Here is a 16,936-nt window from a genome sequence, read left to right as displayed (position 1 = left end):
AGATATCGCCTTTAGGTCGTTTTACTTATTGTGTACCGGCGGGACATCAAAATGCGAAGGTGCCGGTATAAAATGTTAATCCTTGTAAATGTGCTTTTGAGAGTGATTTGTCACTGAAACATGAATGTGGGCTTTTTTTAAGCTGCATTATTGATGGCAACGTTTACTAAAGTCAATGGGCAAACATGCTTTATAAGTAGCTGTAAACTGACTGACCTCCAGTTTCCCTTCTGGCCCTCCACCAAGGTCTGTGTTTCTTACTCAACCACTCCAATCCCAGTGCAAGATATGAGCTCCACACCGAAATGGCATTGCCAGCGACAGCCGACCATCCTACCTACTTTTAAGGGAGGTTTGCACCTGCCCCTGTCAGTGGCTGGCACTGCTTTGCAGCCATGGATACAGCTCAGACTCAGACTGCAGCCCGGCTTTCTGCCTTGCCTTCCTGGTGGTGCCGACGTACAGCGGACCTACTGCTTCTAGCTCCACGGCAGCTCGGTTTCACAGCCTCTCAGGAGGGAGGCTGTGAAGCGGCGTGGAGAGGCGTGGTGCAGTGCAGACGGCTCGACAACAGACTCCAAGCGGCTAGTCGCTCACAGAATCATCGATGTGGTGGCTATGCTCAGCTGTCACACGCAGCTCAGTGCATGCGAGCCAAGGAGCATTTTGGTCACATACTGGGCTTTTTCTTCATTATACTACAGCAACTGCTTCAGGAGATACAATTCGAGCCTCGGCAACCACCTGTGAAGGTCAGTGGGCATCCGTGCCATCCTGCGCAGTTATGGCCCCTCCTCGTGCTACTGCCCCCTAGGGGCAGCCGGTCTTGGAGGCCCCCGGCACTCCAGAGGGTCTCGCCTGGTCACTCATGGTGCAGACAGATGATCGGAGCGGAGATGACGGCTGGCGATGTGCTCCTCGAGGGGAGAGGGCGGCGCTGAGAGCATGAGGTCTCCATTGTTTGCTGTCATGCATCGTGGGATGGTGAGTGGGGGCACTGCTCATCACCCTGAGTTCCCCTGATATCCGGTATTGGCGGTGGGGGGGCTCCAATGACCTGTGCCCCCATTAGCCGTGATTTCTCCAGGTCAGATACGTGCAGGCTGTGCACAAGACTGGGGCGAGAGCAGTGAGTTCCTGGTTGTCCGCTCTCTCGTTTACTTCACCCCCTTGATTGGTGTCTCTGGGTTCGATGGTCTGGATCTCCACCATTTTGTGCCGAGGGCCGATGTGAAGACGAACCGAGCCCTCCATCTTGATGGCATGGTTCTGACTTTCAACTGTCCGCTTGTTTCCGGTCTTTTATTTTGTTTCCCCAGCCGGACTGTGCCCTCTCCACATTTTCCTCTTAACTGGATGCCTTTTCTCCTTTTGTCAACGAGACCTTGAACCTTGCCTTTGTTTCGGCCCGGGGGTGATGGACTGGCCCTGGGTGTTAGCATGACCTCAAGTTCAGCCCGGGGATCAAGGTTGCTGCTTCCCCCACTCAGTCCTGTCAAGCATCACGCATCAGACGTGACACTAACGCATTTCAGTGTGGTGATCCGCATCACCGCACTGAAATGCATTGTCACGCATAATGCAGTGGTTTCTGCTGTCACAAAAAGCTTCCTGAAAACAACCTTATGTGGCAGCTGGCAGCGCGATCGAGTGCCTGCACTGACTTCTCACACAGGCTTTGTGTGCACCCAGCAGCCGAGCAGGCTCAGCCTCACAGCGGCAGCCTGAGCCAGCCGTCCTGCTACCATGTATCTTTTTTTATTTCCTCGGCGCTGAGGGACGCACGTCTTAGACTTGCCGTAGGAGCACGTGACATGACGTCCTGCTACCAAAGGGCGCCAGGAGTAATACATTTTGTAAAGACTGGTGCGGAGAGGCTTGCCTGCTTCCTCAGTCTCACTGGTTTGCGGACCTGGCCAGGGGCACGGGAATCATGGTGCTGCTCGGCCGCTGGCTCACACCACTCTGCTGTTCGCACCTCAGACCCTGTCCTCTGCCCTGCAGTGCTGCTCACGCTGGAGCAGGACAGGCCCAGGAGGTGATTTATTGTCCACGCCGCCCCCCAGCGAATTTCGTCAGGCCAACCGACTTTAGGCCTTTGAGGGAGAGTGCTGCATGATTATGCAACAGCTGTGAGAGGGCCGGTCGGAGGGAGAGTCACGCTGCCTCAGAAGAAGAACAGGCGGGCTTCCAGGAGTTGCGCTGTGGTTTTGAAGAAGAGACGAATATGTAAGTGATCATGTAACAGGAATGTGGTGCATTTTTCAGTAAGAGGACATTAGTGCCACAGGCAGTGAAATGCTGTTGCTCATCTTTACACAACAGCAAATGGCGAATAATTGTTCATGGAGCACTGATTAATTTTTCTTTATTTGTTTTGTTTTCAATGACAGGGTGGATGTTAAACTTTTGTGTGTGAACTGTATCATCGGGTTTAATGACATAATTACTATTTTGTTAATCTAGGCAGCAATTACTACATTTGTGCTTTTTACAATTGTGATTATCACTATTCATGTGCATTGACTGAGGAGTCTAGAGATTGGTATCATTTTCACGTAGTAGGCATGGTGAGTAGCCACAGTATGATTCACTATAGAGGGTCACGTATTTCTTATACTTCTTGACATGTGGTTGTAAATTAACTGCTGCATGTTTTAAAGGATTGTTTCCACCTGTATTGTTTATGACGAGTTTGCTCTCAGTTTCCGTGGAGGATAACTTTGTTTGTGTTAGGGAAGGTGTAATGGGGGGCTAAGCTGCCAACATAGGACCATGGTGTGAATATGCTGGGTTTCACTCTGGATCTTATCTCTACACTTACCATGAGCATTTGCTTTTGTTTGCATTGATTGGCAGAGCAGTTCGCTGGCGCTCTTCGCAGTCAGTCCCCTGTTAGCGCACTTTATTTCAATTACTTCAATTTTCTTGTTGCTCAAATGGGTGTAAATTCTGATATTTTATATGTTTCTCTATATGTTTCATTGCTTGATTTTTTCTCGCGATAAAGTGTCACTCATAGTTGTTAAAATGTTACTCAAAATTACAATGAAATTATGAAAATGTCACACATAGCAATTTGAAACCTTGGCAGCTATGCCCACTTCCACCTAGCCTTTTACCCATTCGGCCATCCCCCACCTTCACGGGGATTCCTCCAGACCCATTATGGCAACATTTCATGCTCTGTAAATATGCAATATATAAGCGCTTTTTAAAATGTAACCTTGAGTGAATATGCAACTTGTACACATAAATCTCTAACCACAAGCGTTTGTAGTAGACCTTTGTACTTACTACAACTCCTATGATTGTAGAGTTTTTCTGTCTAACCACTAGCGTTTGTAGTAGACCTTTGTACTTATTACTACTCCTTCCTATGTGAATGTAGCGTTTTTCTGTTTTTTATCTTCCTTGAGTGAATTTGCAACTTGTTTATATGCAACTTTTGCTGTTTGTACCTTTTATGTTACTCATGTAATCCAAAGTCCTTATGTAATGCAACTGGTTCCTATGTAAAGCACTCTCACACTTTCGGGTAATCTTCGCGCTATATAAAATCGCATTTAAATAAATAAATACATAAATAAATACCTTAATGAGACTGTTCGAACGTCGTACTCCACGAAAATCTTGGTTAGTGAGCCCAATCCAAGATGGAAACCATGGTCAGGCGCTCACGTATCACGACCCCATTTCTCTTTCTACCGCTGTCGCTTGCACGTTTGGCGGATGTTGTGATTCTGCTGTCAGGTGGTTCAGAGAATGATGGCGGCGGACGGAGACTTTTTGTTGCGGTATCGAGCGGTGTCGAACAAGCTCAAAAAGTGAGAGAACGGGGAGGGAGGTGGAGTGATAAGTGTGTATCTACCTGGATGGCAATAACAAACGCGACAGATTGTTCTACAGCTAGTTGATCAAAAGATTAGGCATGTTATCTTAGGGTAGGATTTTAAATCGGGGCGGTCCTAAACCAGTACCAGTATTAATTTAAAAACGATTTTAATGTCATCTGCGTACTGCCTGACCTGAGTGGTTCGCTTGCACGTAGATCTCCAACACCAAGGAGAGTATGTCTTCCGAACAAATATTAATAAATTATTCGGCCTCCAGGTATTTTCGGAAATACCCGTCCACGGTTAATTGTGTAGTAAAGCGATTCTTCAATTTGGCAGCTTTAAATTTGCGCGCCGTAGGTACTTTGTGTTGGTCGCTTTTCGTCAAAATTGTGAGAAGCACAACGTCGTTTTGAAGGCAAGCTTTTATTACAACAACCATAAGTTCCGCTCAGGTCGCATAACGCCGAGGAACACGTTGGCTCGCTTCAGTCATCAGCTGTCCCCAGCATTCTAGAACTGACAGATGACAAGAGAGAGGCAACATGATAAGGTGTCCCTAGGTGGACAAAAGTACTATGATCACAACATCTGTTTTCAGCAATGCCTTTAAAGATTCTTAATTTAGTTGATGCCGGTGCTTCAGTCGCCGTCTGCGCTTCACATTTTACTTCATCTATCTGCGAGAGACTTCTAGCCGCAGTTTCCTTACCTTTGAATTTCCCCCAGTCCTCAAACTAGATCCGGAAGATTTTTTGAGAGCAGTATTCCAGTGTGCCAGTATGTGGAGTCGATCAGCTCAGTGTTTGGCGTCGCCCGCGCTGGAATGAATGAATGAATGAATGAATTCAGATTTCTAAAGCGCGGGTAGCTGCCCTGAGGCGTCCAAGCGCTAAGCATATCACTGAGGTTCGAGTTTGGAAGAAGGCAGATTCAGCTCCATAGTTATGTGGTAAACAGGAGCGTTTTCAGCTGTTTGCCGAAGGAAAGAATGTCGGGGTTTGATCTGAGATGCTGAGGCAAGGCGTTCCACTTTTTTGCCACATTGTAGGAGAAGGAACGGCCTCCGGACCTTGATCTCTTTATTTGCGGCACAATGGCTAGATTTGCAGAGGTGGAGCGCAGCTGTCTTGTGGGTAGGTAGGGTGTGATGAGAGGGAGATTTATAGCCGGGCCTAGAGACCAAAAAGTCTGGTGTGCAATGCAGAGTGATTTGAAGTCTACTCTTTACTTTACGGGGAGCCAGTGCAGTTTCCTTAGTTCGGGTTTTACTGAGGATCTGCGGGGGATTTGTAAAAGTGTTCTGGCTGCGCAGTTCTGTATTAATTGTAGTTTGCGTAAGGTGAAGTCAGGAGCTCCGAGATACAATGCATTTCCATAGTCCAGCCGCGATTGGATCAGGCCCAGGACTACGGTTTTTCTTGCTTCAAAGGGGAGTAAAGGCAAGATCTTCCTGATGACTCTCAGGATACCGAAGCAAGTGGCAGAGAGTTTTGTTGCCTGTTGGTCAAAGGACAGGGATCTGTCGAGCCAGACACCAAGGCTCTTAATGGCGTCTTTGGGAGCTGGGGCCGGACCTAAGCTGGGGGGCCAGAGAGTATCTATGGTAGATGGTAAAGTGTGACCCAGGAGCATGAGCTCTGTCTTGTCTCCATTAAGTTTGAGACAAGACTTGGTCATCCAGCTTTTGACCGTCTCCAGGCAACCTGCGAGATCTACATTCGCTGAAGGACCGCCTGCCTGTGCCAAGGAGACCACCAGCTGGGTATCGTCCGCGTAGGTAACGATCTTAATACCAAACGGGCGGACGATCTCAGCCAGTGGCCTCATGTAGACGTTAAATAACGTCGGGCTTAATGATGATCCCTGCGGGACTCCGCACCCCAGAGGCTTGCTGGAGGAGGTGACATTGCCCTCATACACCTGGAAGGATCTGTCACTCAGGTAGGACTTGAGCCACTCCAGAGCTCTGTCAGATATTCCGGTGTCCAGGAGACGCTGCAAGAGGATACCGTGGTTAACGGTATCGAATGCGGCGCTCAGATCGAGGAGGATGATTGCCACCGATCCTCCCCGATCTAAGATTCTCCTGGACTCCTCTGTGACTGCCAGCAGTGCCGTCTCGGTCCCATGCTTGGGGCGGAAGCCAGTCTGGGATGGATCGAGCAGTTGGTATTGTTTGAGAAAAGTTGTTACTATACTGTTTATGTGTTTCTCCAAGATTTTGGCTGCCCAAGGCAGCAAGGAGATCGGGCGGAAATTGTTGAGGTTCTTGGTGTCAAGGTTAGGTTTTTTAACCAGGGCCCTCACCATAGCCTGCTTCCACGCTGCTGGTACTGTGCTGGTAGAGATCGAGGTGTTGAGTACTCCAAGCAGTGTGGGAAGGATGGTTTGAATAGCCGAGACTAGAACATATGGGGGTGCTGGGTCTCCAGGGGAGCCTGACTTTACTTGGTGCATGAGGGAGGTGAGGTGATCTGCCTGCAACTGGGGGAATTCCGCCAACACCGGAGGGTGATTGGGTGAATGTTTTTGAGGGGGACAAGGGGCTGCTTTAGTCAGAACAGTCTGTTCTGTAGATGGGAAGGATGAGTAGATAAGGTTGATTTTCTGGGAGAAGAAATTAGCCAGGTCTTCGCAGCGGAGCTGAGGATTCTCCGTTATAGACGGGGGTGTAGGGAGGGTGGTGAGGCTTTTCACTATTTTGTATATTTCTTTTGAGCTGGAGCTGGCCTCTGCGATCTGGTTAGAGTAGTATGAGGATTGCGCACTTTGTTGTGGTACTTATTTAGGCGTCACCCAGGCTTGCTGACCTCCGTTCTTCTCTTTCCGCCTCAGCCAGCGCAGAGCTGAGAGAAGACCTACTACCCCATAGTCAGTTTTTGCCTGAACTTTTTTAACATTTTGTCGACAATTTATGTTTTTCTCCCGATCTGTTGAGCATATCATCGCGCAATAAGAACAATCCACACTTATCTCTTTACTAGCAAAAAAGGTCACTTTTATTTAAGACAGTCAAAAACAGAATATCAAATTATATGCATTTATTGCTACAGAAAGAAAACACATTGTTACATTTTCCCCAAACATTTCCCATCATGACTTTAAAACCAAAACCTTTCGAAATAACTTATCAATTGATAATCCCAATACTGTACAATCCGGAACCATTGTTTTTCTCCTCATTATTTTTTCCTTAGCCATTTTACCCCTAACCTCCCCCCACCCCCATAGGGAAAGGATAAGCCCACTCTAGACTATCCTAACCCCCCCAACAGACCGCCACCCAGGAAAACCAGAGTTTTTTCCTGCCCCATCCAAAATGTGAAATAGAAAGAAATTATTTGACATTATCACACCATAAGTGAACACCCAAAATCCCGCCAACAAATCTCGTAATTCGATCATGTAATAGGCCTGCCCCATCTGAGACAGATGCACTCCATCCTCCCGAAACAGGTGTAGTTCCTTACCCGAAATATGTTCATGGGCCAAAACTCTAATTCCCATAGCCATGCAATATATTTTCATGGCTCTATTTAACTTCCTGCAAGCTTTCTCCACTGCCACATGGTTACGAGCCCCCCTCCATTGCTGACGATAAATGAATTCAGTCCACACCACAGAAGTACCTGACCAGTTGTCTTTTACAACCACTAAATCTAGTTTCATCTGTTTTATTAGCGATAGACCTGAGAGCTCAACAAGATCATTCTCGCCTAAATGGATAATCAATAGATCTGGAAATCCCCTCTCCCGTGACAACTTTGACAGCAAAGGAAATAGATCCCTCCATTTCATCCGACCCACACCCTTCCAAAATACTTCGTGCCCTTTGCTGTGCAATCCCAAAGATGTGCCACAAATTTGTTGCTCCGCAAATGTAGCCGACCATTTTACAAAAGAATGTCCTATAATCCAGGTCCTCTTTTTCCGTGGAAAAGAAACAACTCGACCTAAGGTGAGAAACATAATATTAGACCGACATACTGAACAAAATGAATGCATTAATTGGCGAACATATCTAGAGCGACAATCAGATTTCCATCTACCTATTTTTTGTATCTCATCCCACCCCCAACCCAACCTTGGCGCCTCAGTAGCAGCACCAATTCTAAAAGAATGTGTCCCAAAAAACAATTTTTTTATCCCGCCAAAGTTAACACTTTCCTCAAAACTGCTAGCAACTGGAAACAGGTAATATTATCCCCATTAGGATGACAAAATATAACCCATACTGAAATGTATGAGACCACAAAAAGGAATCCCATTCACCCAACGGACAACAACCCACCACTCCACTCCCACCCAACTGAATCCATGTCCCTTTTCCCATTTGATCTGTTTTTACTGTCGCAACCAAATTCTCAAAACCAAACCATTCCAAACTTGTATGTCAGTAGTTTGTATGCCCGTGTGACCCCTTAAGCCAAGCAATTCCGATACTCGAAAAGCTCCAAAAAACAACCATATCATACAAAGCCGAACCCTAACCACCTCCCACTCATTAAAACAGCAACTGGGCAAAAACACTAAAAGCTGCTGTAAAAGAGTAAACGTAATTGGTTCCCGTAAAGGCAAAAGATGATCCCTGATTTTACTGAAAGCTTTCAACATCCTACGTAATAACATCCCACCCTGTAACTCTATCCCAAAACACAACTGGCTATAAAATGAAATCCCAGAAAGTTTGCCCGCAATAGTAGTATGTGACAAACCTTTGTCCACCAAGGACAGAACAAAACGTAAAATGAACTCTTCGTTACCAACCCCTACACCGCTCTGATTCTGTGATGAAGCATAGCTTAGAAACTGGTGATAGCTGTGTCTGGTGGACGGGGCAATGGATCGTTCCACCAGTTCAGCAATCCTCAATCCCCCAGTGCCCAGACGTCTGAAGGAATCTCAGTTTTACAGCTGTCCGCCCTTGGTGCCAAAGAACGAAATGTCTGCCAATTACAACGAGCTAGAGCATCTGCTATTGTGTTATTCACACCTGGTATGTGTTTTGCTCGAAATACAATGTTCAATTTTAGAGTTTGTAACATAAAAGATCGCAACAGCTGCAAAACCCGCACAACTATAGCTCTCTGCCTATTGACTAGGTCCACTACCGACATGTTGTCAATATGAAATAGGACACACCTGTCTCTGAACTCTTCACCCCAAACCCTGGGAGCTACTAGTAAGGGGAAAAACTCAAGGAAGGCAATACTACAGCCTTGTTGTACCCACTGTTGCGGCCACCGCTCGGCACACCAACGTCCTTCCTAAAGAGCCCAAAACCATGAGCCCCGGAAGCATCAGAAAATATTTGAATCTGCCAAACAGTGTTATCTTCGATAAAAAAGATAAAAACGCCATAAAAATCCTCCGAAAACCGCAGCCAAATCACCAGGTCATCTTTCACAGCTTTAGTCAGTCTTATCCGATGATGAGGAAGTGAAGCTCCTGACATGGCAAAACCCAGCCTTCTGCAGAAAGTTCTGCCTGCCCTCACTACTCTACAAGCGAAATTCAAATAGCCAAGCAAACGCTGCACTTGTCTGAGCTCGATCTTCTGCTTGCTGAGCACTTCTTGTAAAAAGGTCCTAATTTCATTCACTTTGTCAGCTGGCAAACGAGCCATCATTACTTCCGTGTCAATCTCTATGCCCAAGAATGTCAGTCTGGTAGATGGGCCCTCAGTTTTTTCTTGAGCCAATGGCACCCCAAATTCACGCGCCATCTCCTGGAAACACTCTAACACTTTACTACATTGGTTAAGTTTTGCCTGTCCAATGAATAAGAAATCATTTAAGTAATGACAAACCAATGTATGTCCAGATTTCCGCTCCAAGCACCACTGTAAAAATGTGCTAAATGTTTCAAATAAGGCACAAGAAAAGGAACAACCCATAGGTAATACACGATCAACATAAAAAGCGTCCTCAAAAAACATTCCCAACAGCTCGAAATCTAAAGGGTGGATGGACAATAAACGAAACACAGACTGCACATCACATTTGGCCAGCTCCGCACCAGTGCCCGCCAAATGTACTAAACGCAAGGCGTCATCCACCGATGTATATGAAACATTAGCATCCTCTGGTGAAATGAAATCGTTTACCAATTGGCCCTCCGGCCAAGATAAATTATGGATTAGCCGGAACTCACCCACTGCTTTTTTGGGAATCACCCCCAGAGGAGAGACCATCAAATTGGTTAAAGGACACTTGGGAAAGGGTCCCACTATTTTCCCCAACTGCAATTCTTTGTTCAGTTTCAGACGTACAATATGAAGCAAATCCCTATCCGACTTCAAGTTATCTGCCTAACGCTGAGAATGAGGTCCTTGATAGCCTATTCGAAAACCTACCTTAAAGCCCCAAAATAATTTAGAGGCCGCCTCTGCATCTGGATACTCTTCCAAATATCCCAGCATAGCCTGTAAATTAACCGGGGTAGGAGCCTTTTGGGATAACAAGTGGATTGGACCCTCTGCCTCTATGTCCCCTCCCATGGTCAACAAATTGTTGGTTGGGGATACACTGTGTAATGGGATGCCTACCCCCACATTGCGAGCATTCGTGTTTAAATTTGCAGAATTGCCTGATGCAGGTGCCGCGGTTGAAATTCCAACATGCTCCTGCTGCAGGCAACTGAGCTCTACTCATCCCACCCGCCCCCATTGGGGCGGGACGCTGCAGAAAGGGGCGATAAGTTATAGGAAGACCACTAGCCGTATGGATGGTTGTCGATGTCTGATTAGAAGACATCCATTGCAGCTAGAGCTCTTGGTCCTCTTCCCCCCCAAGGTTTGTCATTGAAAATGCCAACTCTGGTCCGAAACTCCTCATCATAATTGAGCCAGGCATAACCACCCACTTGTAAGTGCGCTTTCCTAATAATATCGATATATTTAAACATTGCCACTACCCGTTCAGGATGCCTCTCGCAGTACACGCTAGCGTAAATGAGAAAGGCAGCCGTCCAGTTTTCAATGTTCTTAGGTACTCCAGGGCGACGAGACAGTTCCCACTATTCTTCCTTTGATCCTTCCTTGGCCTGAATGTCTCAGTGCAATAGTCTAAACACATCTACAAAATCATAGTTCCAGATCTTTTGTCTAGTCTTGTCGGAGAGATGCATACCCAAAGGCATTGCCAAACCCATATAAGGCAGTTTCGTTCGACTAGTACCAGAACCTACATTTTGTTGTTTATTCGTAACATTCTTAACAGACCTTGTATTGTCCTCACACAAATCATCACTTTGTTGCACTATACATGACACTGGAGTTACCTGTGAAAAAGTCTCTGAAACCAATGGACTATTTACACTCCCTGCAGTTCCGCCCCCACAAGCAACAACATTGCCGCCCGCCAAAGGCTGTGACCACGCAGCCCACCAGTTTCTTTTACCTGAAGTTAGCTGCGTAGCCCGCTTCGGAAATTCTTGAGGATCATCACGCCCACGATGTCCGCTGCACTGAATGTGATCTGTTGAGAAATCCGCTCCTGATCTCTGTAAAAAACTAGCAGACGTGAATTGACCCCTTTCCCAACTCCTGATTGACCAATACAGGAGCCGCCTTTTGAACCAACATATCCACATAATTATCTTTGTTTTCCTTATCATGCCCATAAAATGTATCATTGCGACTCATATTGAAATTACTTCTGTCATCACTTGTACTTGGCAGCTCACCATCTCCCATACCACCATCATAATCCACCCAAGAGGTCACATGTCTCCGCTGAGAGAACCCGGCCGTTGCCCCAAAATCCGCACTGGATCCGCCTCGGGCATACTTTGACTTACCAAAAGCCGCACTCTGCTTCGCCAAAGTTAAAAAAGAACCCTGAGAACCTCGAACGAGCCGCAGGGTCCGCTGTCAAAATCCTGTCGCTCCTGCCAGAAACTGCCGAAAACTTACCCGTCACAGCATCCCTGCTGACTACGGCTGCCTCATCATTAGGCATGCCTAAGTGTTCAACCCACACTCATTGGCCACGCTGGGGACCCAACGAAGAGTCAAAATCCACTTGCGGGTGGTGAGGCGGCTGTCTAGGTTCCGGAAAAACAGCCACGACATCTGCTTTGGGACCACCATCCATGAGTTGCCGGTGGCTGAATTCCCCTATAGGCCCTGCATCAATCCCCTGATCCAAAAGAACATCCGCCTCCGTAATATTGTCTGAGAAAAACAAATCAGCATTGAAATCCACCTGCGGTTGTTCAGCGGTGTGCTTTGGTCTTGGGGGACCTCTAGATTTGGGCGTCCCTACAGCCTGAAACTTGAAACCCCCTTGTTGGTGCTCCCTGCTACTAAGAAAAACCGGCTCCACCTGATGTGACCTAATGTCTTCGGAGTTCTCTCTTCCTCCTCACTGTCTGTTGAATAGTCCACTAAAGCAACACCTTGACCACCCTCCTAAACATCTGGAGCTATGTCAATAGTGGCAGCACCTCTGTGTAATGAATAAACCTGTGGGGGTGTTATGCCTGAAAAGGCGGCCTCCTTCTACAACAATAATGCACCTGTAGACCTGTCAAAAACCATATCTCCAGCTTGACAGCCACTGTTATCTGTCCCCACATTCAAAGAAAGGGCCTGGGGGCTATTCAAAACTCTGACGCTGTCCTTGCCCCCTCTTTTACATGCCCTCTTTAAACTGCGTGTAACCAATAGACCAGGATGTCCTTGTAGAACGTCCGGAGCAGAGGCAGAGCGCAGCTGCGCCAGTTTACCACGCGCGCTCCTCCTTTAGGAACGCGCTCTACGTGGCGGCATAGACATGCTGGGGGCATTAAAAGGCGCTGGGGAAGCGCAGCTGGAAGACGGCATACACGCCGCTATCGCCTGACTCACCCCTCTTGCCGCCACACGCTTTGGACGCTTAGCACCGCTGTCAACTTCCAAAGGGGCTCCTGGCCGCAGAAGGTCGCTCCGCCCCGCCTCCACTAGTGCGCGAACGGCGTCCCTCACTACGGTGTCGTCTGCCATGACAGCCTTCGGCTCGCAGCTCGCTGTCCTCTTCGAAGGCGATCCAAATACCAAAACACCTCAGCTGACAGAGAAATCAAGAAGTGCACCATAAACAAATCTGCGCCACACTCCTCCCGCCTCTGACTGTGACGTCATTCCCGCCCCACTCCCCACATCACTTCAATAAGCCCTCCCCCTTTCCTCCCCATGACCAATCGCGCTAGGTAGATTGTTCCACCGCGCGAATTTTCCCAGGGGGACACCGGCTCGTGCCAAGTCCCCCTGGGACCCATCGCGTAAGATGGGATTCAAGCCCTGCATAGCCTGTTACTGGCTGATGTTGGTGATGGACCCGCACCATGTCTGTCTGTGGTATTGGTGCGCAACCACAACCCGATTGCCGGGTCATGCATTGATGGAGCGGTGCCTAACCGTCATGGTGGCCCGGCATGCGATAATGTCAAGGTCCCAGTCGAGGGGAAGGTGCTGGGACCGGTCGTGGAGCCCAAAGTCTACATCATCCCATTAAAGCCCTCGGGACAGTGAGATAAGCCAATGCATAAGAAAAAGAGGAAGTTGAAGCATACTTTGACTTCTCATCGTCGTCAGGAACAGGGAACATCGCCATTCTAGGACCCGTTCCTCTGAACCTGCGTCTGGATTGACTCCTCCACACGCTGGAGTGACCCCCGCCCAACTGAGAAGTTCTGTGAGGCCATGCAACTTCTATTTGAGCAGCCTGCACCCTCCAACACGCCTTCGGGCCCCGTGGGGTCAGAGGGGGTCGCCACCTGGTTCCGCACTGGGGGCTCTGGCTCTAGTGGGCCCCCATGGATCCATTCCTGGAGCAGGACCGGCACCAGTTGTACTATCTCTACCATCCCCTGTGCCGATGCCGTCGCTCCAGACACCAACAACAGCGTCATCCCCCATTGTCATCGCAAATTTTGACCCAGAGCTGTATGGGCATTGCCTGATACAGACAGGAGCCTTGCCTCCTAGAACGAAGCCTGAGCCCTATTCTCTTGGGCGTGGCCTCGAGCAAGACTGGGAATGGTTGCTGGACTCTTTAGAATACCAGCCTTATGAGGAAGAACAGACTGTGGACTGATGTGAGGAACTGATTGAGGCCAGTGGCCTGGATATGCGCCAAGATGTTGGCCTGCTCTCTCCCCCTACTGTGGCTATTGAGGAGAGATCTTCCTACGTATTGGTGGGGCGGAGGGCTGCTGAGGTCCTTGACCCTCAGCTACCCTCAGTTGGAGTCATGAATAGCCTCTTGACAGAAGTGCTGCAACCAGGAGTCTGCACGTCTGAACTCCTACCATTCAATGACGCCTTCACTGATGCCCTATTTCGTACCTGGTCCAAATCCAAACCCAACACCTGCAGTTGGAAAACATTTGTGGCACGGAGTGCGGACAAAACTATTGAGCTCCTTTCTGCTCCTCTTTCTGAAGTCTTGCTCGTCATTCTTTCTCTTGCCCAGCAGGGCTCTGCTCTGGACACTCTTAATGCGGTCTATCTGCCATTTCTGCCTTCTTGTGGTTGCCTGATCAATCTTCTTTGTTCAAGTCCCCTACGGTACATAGGTTTCTCAAAAATCTTACTCATCTCTTCCCTCCTAGAACCACTCATTATGCCTCAGTGGGACCTTAATTTAGTTCTGACTTTTTTAGGGTGGGCTCCTTTCTTGCCTCTCCTCAATTGTCCCCTCAGTCTTTTCACACTGAAAATAGTTTTCCTTGTGGCAATTACATCTGCCCGTAGAGTGAGTGAGCTGAAGGCCATATCATCTAAGCCACCTCAGTCTATCCTGAAAAATTTCTGCTTCTCACAAAGGCCTCCTTTCTTCCAAAAGTGGCCACCTCATTTCATGTAGGCCAATCTTTCACCTTGCCTAGCTTTGATGCTCCTCCATCTCCCTATAAAGAAGTGGTGCGACTCCACCCCCTGGACCCAAAAAGACTGTTTTAACCTTGACCGCACTTGAGAATTCCAGGTGGACTACCAACTCTTTGTGGGGTATGCTGGTACGTAGAAAGGTCGGGCGGTGCAGAAGTGGATTATCTCGAGATGGGCCGTGCTCTGCATCAAAATCTGCAACGCTCTGGCCAAGAAGCAAACTCCTAAATGTTTGCGGGCTCATTCCACCAGAGCTAAAGCTGCTACCCCTGTGTTAGCACGCTGAGTTTCGGTCCTGGATATCTTTCAGGTAGCAACGTGGCCTTTCTTTTACACTTTCCCCAAACATTACTGTGTGGACAGTCAGATCTGCAGGGATGGGCACTTTGCCCATTTAGTCCTGTAGGACTTCCATGTTTGAAATTAGTTAGCAGACCCTCCTCAGATGGTATTGCTTGGGTATCTCTTCAACGGTATGGAATCTGAGACTAGAAGTCTATCATATAAACAAGTTACTTACTTCGGTAACGCCTTATCTGGCAGAGACTATATATTTCTGCAGATACCGTACTGACCCACCCATCCTTCCCGTTCTGTGAACCGATTTCTAGGGACAGGGTGCCCCCTTTCAGGACCCTAGTTTTGACACACCTGTGGTCAGTGTTCGTCAAGGCTCTGCGCTTCTAATGTGTAACTTTGTGAGTTGATACTGATGTCAGCGTGCCTGGGTGGTGCCTATATAAGTACCTCTACGTTACTTCAAGGGCGGACGATGCCGACCCCAGATGTGGAGCCGTTTTACGCCACCTATAGACGTGCAGGGGTACTGCTCACGAAATTCTTTCTGGATTCAGTCTGACTCCTGGGGGAAATTCAGTGGTAAGGCATCTGCGACTAGTTATAGTATCTACCAGATAAGGGATTGCAGAAGGTAAGTAACTTGTTCTTCGTTTCCTTTCTCTGTGACCTGAGTCTCCTCAAAGTGAGTTCAGCGTTGGTGGTGTTCATGATAGGTCGCAGCAGCCACGTTTCTCTGGTCCTTGAATTCTGACACTTGTTACCGTTTTATAGTGGAATTAACAAGATTACAAGTCCCAGAATTCAAGGAAAAAGCCTGGACTGGACCAGCTAGTCATGCATGGTCATGGGAAATTCGGCAGGGTTCGGATTGAGAGTTCTGCAGTTGAGCTTGAAGATAGTGTGAGCTTCTCACAGTACCAGTCAGTGGGTTCTAAAGATTTGCAGACACCATGCACATCTAATTAATGGCCTCCCTGTAGACTGATGGCGCTATGTGTGCCAATTGTAAGTGTGAGATAGTGTGTGAAGACAGTACACAGCTTTTGAATTGTGGAGAGTGCCAGAGACAAAGAATGTGCAGGCCTTGCAGATGAGTGGTTATTTTGTGTGTATGGGAGGATGGTGAAATGGGGGAGATGAAATGAGGAATGTGCAGAAGGAGAGAGTGAAAAGATTTACTGAAGAGGAAAGAAATTACTTTAGATATAAAGGTGTGCAGAAAATAAGGGAGTATATGTCCTATTTACATTGTATTGTAATAGATTCGTAGTTCTTAAGTTGGAGATGTAGAATTTGTTTTCAGATTAACGTATTCAATTCACTAGAAGAAATTTCAAGAGGGATACAATTTTTTATGAAAAAATCTCGAGTTTCTCTTCTAAAATTGAGCGTGTGGTCTTGTATACATTCAGCAACTTTTGCAAAAGGAGGAGTGAAAGTAACCCCTGACTGTTTGGCCAACTTCTTCATGGTTCATTTATAAATATTTCACACGGATGCGATAGAGAAAGCCTGTGAGAATTTGCAGAGCTAAACGTATTCACACACCTGTCTTCTGGTTTCTCTTTTGCTGCCCTTTCAATCATCCAATGCATTGTTCATTGTTACTGTCCTAAATGAATCAGTCTCAGACAGTTAAAATAGATTTATTGGGAGAACTACAAATTATATGTTGTGCATGACCAGGGGTGCGAATAGACTCAACCTTTGGAAGGTGTGGGGGCTTAAACGTAGAATAGGAGTGGCTCCATCTACGGAACTTGAATTAAGATATTTATGCGGGCTCTGGTCCAGTTTGTGGTATGGAGATTATTTATCTGTGTGCTGAATACTGAGTTACGATTTTAAAATTACATTGTGCCAGTAATAATGGTCTAAGCACAAGTGGATGTTGGGGTTTCCCCTAAGGAAATGTAGCAGGATG

General features: G+C 47.4%; 1 protein-coding gene across 1 annotated transcript in view; it reads left to right on the top strand.

The window, feature by feature from the left end:
- The first annotated feature begins 3,712 nt into the window (after positions 1 to 3,712).
- The window catches only part of LOC147732630 (40-kDa huntingtin-associated protein-like), a 657,506-nt gene continuing 644,282 nt past the window's right edge, over positions 3,713 to 16,936 (top strand). The window contains exon 1 of the mRNA XM_086957151.1: positions 3,713 to 3,827. Coding sequence (XP_086813277.1) covers positions 3,766 to 3,827 — 62 coding nt within the window. The 5' untranslated portion in view covers positions 3,713 to 3,765. The remainder of the gene's footprint in view (positions 3,828 to 16,936) is intronic.

Source organism: Lissotriton vulgaris, chromosome 2_1 (assembly GCF_964263255.1).
Source record: "Lissotriton vulgaris chromosome 2_1, aLisVul1.2, whole genome shotgun sequence".
NCBI classification, from domain to species: domain Eukaryota; kingdom Metazoa; phylum Chordata; class Amphibia; order Caudata; family Salamandridae; genus Lissotriton; species Lissotriton vulgaris.
Note: the sequence above shows the minus strand (reverse complement) of the source record. Positions and strands in the feature narration are given on the sequence as shown.